Genomic DNA, 11,665 nt, shown 5'->3' with positions numbered 1-11,665 from the left:
ATCTCATTAGATATTTTAAATATTTTTATCATTTCCTATCATTTTTCCTTTTCCTCTTTCCTTCTCCCTTTTAACTTTCTCATGTTTTTCTTTTGAACTAGAGCCTATTCTAAATAATACTCATTGAGAAAGAACTACAGTTACTTAGATTTAACCATATGAAATTGTCCATCTTCAGGTATTTTAACCTACAAAATTAATATTTTCATTTGATTTGTTAGTAAACACGAAATGAATGAGGTCCATAGAATGAGAGGGTCCACAAAGTAGCTAGTTTTATAGGTGCCAGCTCATCTGGGGACAGGGTGTTTTAATTTACGAGCTCTGAACATGACAGTTATAATTCCCAGCTTCAGCACCAGAGTAGGATTGTTAGTTTTCATAACCCATATTGACAGTTGATTTGTCCACAGGGTTCAAGACCCAGTGGATCTCAGATTGAAGAGGCTATGTATAACTTAAGCTGTTACAACCCTTCTTCCTTTACCCTTGTTGGAATACCAGGACTGGAGAAGATCCACATCTGGATTGGAATTCCTTTCTGCATCATCTATGTTGTGGCTATTGTTGGCAACTGCATACTCCTCTACCTCATTGCAGTTGAGCATAGCCTCCACGAGCCCATGTTTTTTTTCCTCTCTATGCTGGCCACCACAGACCTCGTCTTGTCTACTGCCACAGTGCCCAAGCTCCTCAGTAACCTGTGGCTTGGTTCTCAGGAAATAACTTTCTCCGGCTGTCTCACTCAGATGTTCTTCCTCCACTTCAGCTTTGTAGTGGACTCTGCCATCCTGCTGGCGATGGCATTTGATCGTTATGTGGCCATCTGCTTCCCTTTGAGGTATAACACCATCCTGACTCCAAAGGTGATCATCAAGCTTGTGGTGAGCATTATTGTTAGGAGCTTCTCTGTCATACTTCCGGATGTTTTTCTGCTGAAACGCTTGCCTTTCTGCAAAACAAGGGTCATCCCACACACATACTGTGAGCATATAGGAGTCGCTAGGCTTTCCTCTGCTGACATTTCCATCAACATCTGGTATGGATTTGCTGTACCACTCATGACTGTCATCTCAGATGTGATCTTTATTACAGTTTCCTATGCCTTCATCCTCCGTGCTGTCTTTCAGCTCTCATCCCAGGGTGCCCGCCAAAAGGCCCTTAGCACCTGTGGATCCCATGTCTGTGTCATCCTTATGTTTTACACACCTGCTTTCTTCTCCATTCTTGCCCATCGCTTTGGACACAGTGTCCCTAGACATGTGCTCATCTTATTCGCCAACCTATATGTGGCCATCCCTCCTGCACTAAATCCTATTGTTTATGGAGTAAAGACCAAGCAAATTCAGGAAAAATTTATTCTCCTTTTCTCTTTGAAGAAGAAGAAATGAGTGAGAAGGACCACCAAAGAAGAATTTTAGTTAAAACAGACTTGGTGAAATTTTATATTCTGTGAGATGCTATAAAAGAAAACTTTAATTCTTATTAACTTGAAATCTCCTACTTGTATACAAAGAACGCAGGAGGGGTATGACATACTAAAATAAATATCTTCTGCACTTAATGTAACTATTAAAAACTGTTAATTTTATGTTTTTCTTTTCCACACCTATACTGTGAACTTCTTGAAGGCAGAAACTTAATCCTATACGTATTCATATATTTTTTTTTCCTATAAAAGTACCGAGAACACCATGTATTCCCAAGAAATGTTTAATGTATATTAAAACTATATCGGAAACTCTTTTCTCCATGTCATTATTCCTAATTGTTCCTTTCTTCCCTCTCCATCCAATTTGTCATTGATGTCAGTAAATGTCGTTGTGGCTAGTGACCCTCTGAACAACAAATATGAACTCTGTGCTATCCTGCATAATCCTTATTATCACTAACACATTTGTGCCCATTGCTGCAGACACTGTATCAGGCCGTATTATTTTAATTACATATGCTGGTATAACAAAAATATCACAAGTACATGTCTTTAAGAAACACAACTTTATTTTATCACAATGTGTACTCTAGAAATCTGAGTGCAAAGCCCTTGAGGAAGACTCTTGTCCCTTGAGATTCTATTCCTTGGCAATCATCAGGTGGCTTGGTACCTATTTTGTCCATTTCTGCTGGCTTGCTTTATAGATAGCTCACTTTGTCTCCTCCCTCAAAAAAAAAAAAAAGAGAGAGAGAGATTAAGATACATTCTATACTGCTTCAGAAAGCTCTGTTGGTGAAGTCCACAGGGAATGGTGCTGCTAACCTAAAGGTGGTGCTTCTCTGTAAGTTCAAATCCACCAGCAACCCTGTGGGAGAAAGGTGGACACTCTCCTCCCATACAATCTATAACACCTAAACTCTTGTTGGGTAGCCAGCTAGGAGTTGGTTCTGGCAAAAGAGCATTAAGTGATAGAGTGACTGCAATGCCTCCTTCATGTCAAAGAAAACCCATACACAAAGAGAATTATAACCACAGGTATAATCAAAAGAAATACATTTGTTCCAGCTAATGTAGATCATCCAGGTTTCTGAAGCTAAAGATCTTTATGAGAGGAAATGCCCATCTTTCTCCCACAGAACAGCAGGAAGGTTAGGATTGCTGACGTTTCATTTAGCAGAACAACTCACAGCACTGTACCACCCACACTCCTTAAAACACAGGTTTGGGAGTTAGGATTTACTGCACGCATTTCAGTGGAACCCTTTTGGCATAGTCTAGGGAATTGCTGATATTGAGCTTCTCCAGTGATTCTTTCCACAGATGTGGTCAATCTGATTTCCATGAAGACCATCAGGTGACATTCCTGTGTATAGCTTCCATCTATGTTTCTTAAAAATATTTGCTATTAATAAATTATTGAACGTATAAAATTCAGTCATTCAATATCTAGCCTCATTCCTGTCCCCAAGTCCATAATTTCCAACTACAAATCCTTTTACTTTGATTCCAACTTTTGTATTCCAGTCATCAATTATTACTGCGTTTTGATGGCAATAATGATCGGTCAATATCAGGTGTCAAAACCCGGCCACGTCTTGACGGTGGAATAGACCACAAATTGCACATGTGCAAGTTCAAATGAAATTTTAAGAAAATGGAAACAAGTCTACAAAATCAAAGTATAGCCTTATGTGTATCCCATATGAATTTAAAAATCTACTGAACAATAGGTTTGAAGTATAGAACACTAATGATCAAAAACCAAAGAAATCATCAATGAAGAGGTCAAAAGCTCATTACAAAGACATAGCATAAAGACCAAATTGAATGTCACAAGAGACTCTGAAAAGTGCACTAGAGCATCAAGAAGCCAAAACAAAGGGAGAGAAACCAAAGTAAAAGAGATAAACAAAAGATTTATAAGGGGAGTTCAAGAAGACAAAGCAAAGTATTATAATAAAATGTGTAAAGAACTGGAGTTAAAGGTTAAAAAGAGAAGAACTCACTCAGCATTTCTCAAATTGAAAGAACTGAAAAATCAAGTTTCGAGTTGCAACACTTAGAGGTAGAGGGAACAAATGGAGTCACTGTACACAAACGAAATAGTTGACACTGAAAATTTAAGGATATAGCATATGATCAAGACCCAATGGTGGTGAGGGAAGAAGTTCAAACTACATTGAAAGCATTGGCAAAAAATGAGGTGCGAGGAATTGATGTGATACCAACTGACATGTTTTAATTAATGGATGAAGCTCTGGGCATGATCACCAGTCTGTGCCAGGAAATTTGGAAGAAAACTATATGGCCAAATGGAAGAGATCTCTATTTCTTCCCATTCCCAAGAGGAGTGACCCGATAGAATGTGGTAAGGAGTGGCAGTACTTTTCTCATGGTTCAAAACCACTAGGTGATGGACAGTCTTCTCCAGTATGACTTACAGCCTTGGTAAACTAATGGAAGGTCAATTTTGAGTAGATTTCCACTTAATGGCAATGTATTTTTTTAGTGAGTACATAGATTTAATGGTATTTTTCAATAAGTACATACTTTATTGTTGTTGTTAAGTGACATCAAGTCAACTAAAACTCACAGCAACCCTGTGAACAACGGCTCTGAACCTGTCCTATCCTGTGCCTCTCTCATCATCTCTGGCATACTTGAGTTCTCTATTACAGTCACTCTGTCAATCCATCACATTGAGGATCTTCCCCTCCTTTGCTGACTCCTCTCCTTTCAAAGCATGATGCCCCTTTCCAAGGACTGGCCTCTCCTAACAACATATCCAAAACATATGAGACACAGATTCACTATCTTTGTCTCTAAGGAGCACCCTGGCTGTACCTTTTCTAAGACATATTTATTTGTTGTTTTGGCAGTGTATGGGACATTCAGTACTCTTCTCCAAAACCACAACTCAAAGGCATCAATTCTTCTATCATCTGTTTCATTGTCCTACTTTCAAGTGCCCAGCAAGAAGTTGAAATGATCATGGTTTGGAACAGGTGCACTGTAGTCTTCAAACTGACATCATTGATCTTCCGCACTTGAAGAGGTCTTAGACAGTAGACTTTCCCAATGCAACACATCTTTTGAGTTCTTGGCCACTGGTACCAAGGGTTTTGACTGAGGACCCAACAAGCAAGATTAAATCATTGACAATTTCTATCTCTTTTCCATATATCATTATACCACCTATAGAGCTGGTGGTACCTATTTAAGAGGAACACATTCAACACATTCAATCCATGATACCCATTATTCCAGTTATTTTTCAGCTTGTATTCTGAACTCATTTCTCTACTTCATTCACCTGGAAAAATATTTAAGGAATATTGATAATATCAATTGTATGTTTTGGAGAAGTTAGAAAAAAATGACCATTCAGGGCAGATTAGTACTAGCATGGAGTTAAGACAATAGTAGTCTGACCAGGCTCTACTAGTTTCAACTTCTTTTTTTTTCTTCAGCTCAACATAATTCATTTATTTCTTATTGTTGTTTTGTTTTTTTAATTTATTATTAATTTCAATGAAAATTTACAGAGACTTTGGATTTCCATTCATTCATTGTTACACTTTTCTCCCCTCACAATCCCCCCCACAGTACACTAACTACCCTCTTGGAAAAGTAAAAGAAAAATTCTTTCATTGTTTTACAATCCCTCCCCCCAAGTCCACTCCACTATGCAGCCTTCATTCTGGACTCCTGTCATGACAAAAGCACCTAATCACATATCCCTTTTAAAAAGTTTTCTCCCTCATCTGTTTCAATGCAGTATACATTATTGAACCCATCTTTCTCAGTCTCCCCCCAACCCCAAGGTCAGTCCTGTTTTACAACAGTTTCAACTTCTTAAATGCACCAGTCATGTTCTTGTCCATTACTTACATATAAAATACTTAGCTTTTTAACTTCTGTTTTACACGGGCAACTCCTAATTAGGCTTCCATTTAAAATCTTTCCTCAAAAATGCCATCATTACTCCTACATAGATTCAGTTATTGCTGTGGAATCAGAACAAACTCATGGCTGACTGTCCAGCAGGGTTTTGGAGGCTGTAAATCACAAAGGCGATCCTTCTTCTTTCTCCTGCAGAGTCACTAATGGATTTGAACTTGAAAAGTGGTGCTACCTGGAGATGGGAACAGTACAGCTCCCTATGGACTATGCCATGGACTGTACATACTACAGTAGTATTTTTTTCTGTATATTTTTATTATATTATATTTTATAGCACTTATTATATGTTATTAAAGTGATTTGTTAAACAATTATTTAATTCCTTTCCTTACCAGCTGGTCATTGAGAATCAAGTCAGGCACTATTTTGTTTATTATTGTATTCTCCTTACATGCAAACTTCACAACAAACATATAGTAGATATTCAGTAAGTTTTTGCAGAATGAATGAATTAAACTTCTGTTTTATGTGGTAAGAATTTGCCCAATTTTATAAAGCAACCTGATAAGAAGCCCAATTCATATTATTATTGTTAAATAGCTTAGAATAGCCTGTGACTCATAGCAACCCTAGATACAATAGCTCTGGACCCTGCCCTATCTACTCTTAGCCAGTCTCACTGTCTCTCACATACCTACTCCCATTACCCTAGTTATTATGTAAATTCACCTCATCTGGGGTCTTCCTCTCCTGCGCTGTCCCTCCATCCTTCCAAGCATGATAGCCTTCTCCAAGGACTGGTCCTTCCTGGACATGTGCCTAAAGCGTATGAGACAGAGTTTAAAAATCCTTGCCTTCTTGGAGCAGCTTGGTTTCACCCTCTGTAATTACTGGTTATAATCAGTAATTCTGGATGTTAAGGAAAATGTTTTTGTTCTTTATACTTAGAGATATTTATACTTATTTCTTAGAAATCTTTTTTGAATTAAAAATATATAGGTTATTACTTTTGTTTCCACAAATGTGGAAACTGATTTCCAGGGTAATGGAATATTTTGTTAGCATATAAAAGAAGCATCGAGAGCTAATGTGATAAAGTTTCATCTCACATACTGTGAGCATGTTTTTAAGGGAGGCTATTCCTTGGAGAGAATCATGCTTGGAAAGGTGTAGGGTCACTGAAAGAGAGGAAGACTATGAACAAGATGGATTGACACAGTCACCGCAGCAATGGGTGTGTAAGTATTCAGAGATTATAAGGATGGCACAGGAAAGGACAGGGTTCATATCTTTTGTTCATAGGGTCTTTATGAGTCATAACAGCACACAGCAACAACATAAAGCAGGCTAGAGTATATGAAGATATACTGAGAAAAAGATCAAGATGAACAGTGAACGTTTGATATTCTCCTTCGAATTGACATCTTGGAAATTCAGTTTATCTGAAGCTTCCGCACTATAGGTATCAAACAGCGGTAGAGAGAGGTAACTGAGGATTCCTAGTAATTAAAACCCTAGCTATTTGACTCTCCCAGTCTCAGGTATCAGATTCCATCCCTTTTTTATTTTAGGACTTTCTTTAATTTTTTCCCTTATTGTGATTTGAATGAAAGTTTGAAATATATTGGTTTTTTTTAAATTCACTCATTCATACACAATTTTTCTTTTATAGCACCAATGATGATGCCCATAATATAATCACTCTTTCTCCACTTCTCTGTAATTTTAATTTCTGCTAATCCTACCATCCTTTCTCTTCCTACCCATTGAGCAAATTCTGCTGTTTAGATCTTACATGGTGGATTATATTAAGGGGTGACTGCTTACTGGTGTTATTGGTCACCATATAGCCTTGTCTATTGTTGGGCTGAATGTTGAGCACAGATAGGAGTTTTGTTCCTGGCTCAAAGGATGAATAAAGATCATGTCAGGGGTTCTACCCAAGTGTCTATTGGGTTAGTAACTATAACCTTTCTTATGTATTTATGGTTGGTTTGTTGTTCCACCCTCCTACTTTCCCCCCACTGTATACAGGATCTTCTACTGTGATTCCTTTAAGAGTGGCCAGAGGTATTTTTCAGGCCCCATTGGGTTCTTCTGGTCTCAGGGTTGTGGGAAACATGGTAGATTAGTCTTTTGAATTAATAATTTCAGTATATGCTTGCTTTCTTCCCATTTCGTTGTTTTGGACATGGAGAGATCAATGGTTGCCTTTTATGCAAGGCTGCTCACAAATTTTTAAGACCTCATCACTGTTCTTCAAAGTAGAATGTAAAACACTGTCTTTGAGGAGTATGCGATGTGAGACTCTTAAGTGTGACAATCTTCAGAGGATTCTAGGTCCAACCCTTAAGTCACCTATCTGATCAAGAATAAAGTCAGCCTTCACATGGCTCCAATAACAAAAATAAATTGTTCCTGCTAAGCCCAGCTTAAATTTCTATTTTTGAGAAAAAGATTTTAAAAAGTTGATTGTTTTAAGATACTGCACTTTGGAACAGTTTGTCACATAGAAATAAATTGTGGCTAACCTTGAGGAAAATGGGAGTTTCAGAACACTTGACTGTGCTTATATGAAACCTATTCTTGGACCAAGAAGCAGTCCTCAGAACAGAGCAAGGAAACACTGCATGGTCCAAAATACAGAAAGGAGTGTGTCAGGGGTGCACCCTGTCCCTGTACCTTTTCAATCTGTAAGCAGAACAGATCATTCAGGAAGCAGGGCTTTATGAGGAGGAGTGTGGCATCAAGATTGGAAGGAAACTCATTAACAACCTACGATATGCAGATGATATGCAGCACCTTGCTGAAACTGAAGAAGACCTGAAGCACTTGCTGAAAAAGGTCAAGGACTGTAGTCTTCAATATGAATTGAAGATCAACATCAAGAAGACAAAATTATCATCATTGGGCCAATTGGCAGCACCAATAATAGATGGAGAAGAGATTGAGGTTGTTAACAATAACAGCTTGTGAATCCACAATCAACATTCTTAATTCCAGCAGTCAGGAAATCAAAGGACGAATTGCAATGGGAAAATCTGCTGTCATGGACTTCTCCAGCGCACTGAAGAGCGATGATATCAGTCTAGATACAAAGGTGCGCCTAATCCAAGGCCATAGTTTTTTCAATTACTTGTTATGCTTCAGAGAGTTGGACAATGACTAAGGATGACAGAAGAGGAATAGATGCCTTCGAGTTGTGGTGCTGGAGAAGAGTCTTTAATATACCATGGACTGCCAAGAAAACAAATAGGTCTGTCTTGGCGAGGGTGAAGCTCTGCCTTCCTTACTTTGGGCACGTCGCCAGGAGAGATTGGTCCTTGGAAAAGGACATAATTCTCGGAAGGATGGATGGACAGCGCAGGAGAGGGAGACCTCAGATGAGATGAACTGATACGGTAACTGGGGCAACGGGGTTTGGTTTGTCAGAATTAGTGAGACTGGCTCAGGAAAGGAAAAGATTCAGAGTTGCTGTACATAGGTTTGCTATACATCACAGATGACCTACCCAATAACATTCTATGACAGGTTTGGAAGTGGGAGTGGGATACACTTCCTAAACAACTTGCCTCCAGAAATTGAACTTTGATAAATGCCAGTTGTGGTAGAGTGGCTTCAGGCCTTTTATTCATAAAGCTGCTGTGAGTTGTGCGCAACTGAAGGCAATCAACAACAACAACAACAATATAAATAATTTGCCTTATCATTAAAATTACAAGGATTAAATTATTTTAAATTAAAATACTTGTCCAACCAAAATAGTACTTCTAAAAATCTTGTTATTGTTGGTTAATTCATTAAAGCAGATGGTCAATCTGGCCCCACTTGGTAGTCCTCTAGCTGTAACTCCATGGCTTGACTCAGAGAGTGAAAAGCAAAGCTGATGTTCCCCAACTTGGACCTCAGCTGCTGCTGTACACATCATATCACACAGCAAACACAGTCAACGTTTATGGCCCTATGAAAGTGCTACGGGGCCTTCCAGAGCTCCTGCACAGACCCTAGTTCTCCATTACTGAGACACCAACAAAGGGGTGTGGGCCCAACTTCTGCTGTGGGAATGTCAAATCTTCATTCTAAAAATAAAAATATATTTTTGTCCTCTAGCCCTATTACCCATGCTGGCTGGTCAAGAAGCAAAATGGAAGTAAAAAACTTTAATAATTTCTCTGAAATGGTTAAGAAATGAGGTTGTCTTGTTTTTCTTTTACAATTCAAATTTTTTTTAAAAAAGTTATTCCACTACCTGAGGTAGCATGAGCACCTGAGGTTGGGCTTGTCCCAAAGTGAGTCCATAGACTCATTCAATAGAAATGCTTGTTTTTCTCCTAATACATGTGGAATATCCCAGCCCCTACCACTGCCCAGGCAACGATGCCTAGTAGTGCAGACAACAGCCGTAGGAAAATTTTTCAATCTTTCAGGGGTCTGCCATGGAAGTTCCCAGTGAGGTTATCCACACTGTCCTTGGAAGACTTGAGCAATGGACACTGCATTGGTTCTTATCTGGGATGTACACCATTATCAACTGGAACAGCTTCAAGGAGATGATGTCATCATCAAACAGGTTGCCCATCCTGGCTGAGGCTCCAATGGAGCAATTGGTGGTCAGATACACTCCAGTTCTGTTAATAGAGTTCCTGTTCTCATTCTTGTCCTCCAGGCCAATCGTCACTATTATGTGGTCCTGGGAGTAGGTTACCTCAAAAAAGGGGGTTGTAGGCCCAGTTGCTGAAGTTGGCTGTGTAGCCACCCAGATCCATCCAGTGTTCATCTTGCCGCAAAACAGGGAGCCATCGTTCATCACCACCAAGATGTATGGGGATATATGTTGCTGTTGTTGTTATGTGCTGTCAAGTCACTTGCAACTCATAGTGACCCTATGTACAACAGCCCTAAACTATGTTCTATCCTGTGCCAATCACACCATCTCCAATACACCCATCCCAATTACCTCAGTCACTACTGAATCAATCCACCTCATAGAAGGCCTTTCTCTCCTGTGCTCCCTCCCTCACAAGCATGATGTCCCTCTCCAAGGACCGGTCTCTCCTTACAACATGTCCAAAGTATGTTAGACAAAGCCTCCGAATCCTTGCCTTCAAGGAGTAGCCTGGTTTAAACATTTCCAGGATGAACCTGTTTGTTTTCCTAGCGGTCGATTGTACTCTCAATACTCTTCTCCAGCACCACAGCTTAAAGGCATCAATTCTTCTATCCTCCCTAGTCATTGTCCAGCTCTCTGATGCATAACAAGTGATAGCAAAGACCATGGACTGTATCAGATGCACCTTAGTCTCCAGAGAGACACCATTGTTCTTCAGTACTTTGAAGAGGTCCCTAACAGCAGACTTTCCCATCACAATTTGTCTTTTCATTTCCTGGCTACTGGTGCCGAGAGTGTTGACTATGAAGCCAAGCAAACTAAAGCCATGAACAATCTCAGTCTCTTCACCATCCATCCTGATGCTGCCAATTGGCCCAGTGGTGAGAATCTTTGTTTTCTTGACATTGAGCCTCGATGCATATTGTAGGCTGCAGTCCTTGAACCTCTGCAGCAAGCGCTTCAGGTCCTCCTCAGTTTCAGCAAGCGGGGTTGTGTCATCTGCATAACACAGATTGTTGATAAATATTACTGGGATGGTTGTCCAGGAAGATGGCTGAGCTGTGGAAGCTGTTTTTACTTCTAAACACAGACCCTGGCATAACTGATCTTGGGTGTACCATAAGGCAATTCTCTCTTTGTTTCTCTGCACTCTGGACCTTTAAGTAGAATAAGACTTGCAGACTTTGAAAAAGAAGGGCTGATAACTCCAGATAGAACTTTCTTTTCTGTATTGTCAAAGATTAGAAGCATACACTGGCTTGTGAGCATACAGTGCTATCCTGAAATTCCTAGGGGAGCATGAAGCTGGAATTGACTTCTCAGTTGAGGTTGATGAGCAAATAAATATTCGCTGTTGCCATCATTTATATCGAATACCACTGGTTCTAGAACCAGAATAGGAAATAGAGGTCGGCAGGGTTGGGAACAGAGTCTGAAAGTCCAGACCTCCACAGACATCATTGGTCTAAGTTCCAGAACTAAATCCTTCTAGAAATATTTTTAATTTAGGAAGGCTTTTTTGCATGATTTTATTTTTTAAAAATTATCTACATATTTCTCTACTTACTTGATATAAAGAATGAAAAAGCAGACATTATCTTTAAAATAAAGCCTATTATAACTATGGTTGAACTTATGATTTCTTTTCAATAATTAAACCAAAATTTGAACCAATTTAATAGAATAATAAAAATGTTTTTCAAGTCACAAGGGAAGAA

General features: G+C 39.2%; 1 protein-coding gene across 1 annotated transcript; it reads left to right on the top strand.

Annotated features, from left to right (window-relative positions):
• The first annotated feature begins 449 nt into the window (after positions 1-449).
• LOC102869710 (olfactory receptor 52H1-like) lies at positions 450-1,391 on the top strand. Its single transcript, XM_006885649.1, has one exon. It carries the CDS (start codon positions 450-452, stop codon positions 1,389-1,391), a length of 942 nt encoding a protein of 313 aa, XP_006885711.1.
• Positions 1,392-11,665: the final 10,274 nt, after the last annotated feature.

This window comes from Elephantulus edwardii, unplaced genomic scaffold (assembly GCF_000299155.1).
Source record: "Elephantulus edwardii isolate Elephantulus edwardi_28Jun2011 unplaced genomic scaffold, EleEdw1.0 scaffold00044, whole genome shotgun sequence".
In the NCBI taxonomy this organism is placed as follows: domain Eukaryota; kingdom Metazoa; phylum Chordata; class Mammalia; order Macroscelidea; family Macroscelididae; genus Elephantulus; species Elephantulus edwardii.
The sequence above is the reverse complement of the archived record's forward strand: the minus strand, read 5'-3'. Positions and strand labels throughout refer to the sequence as shown.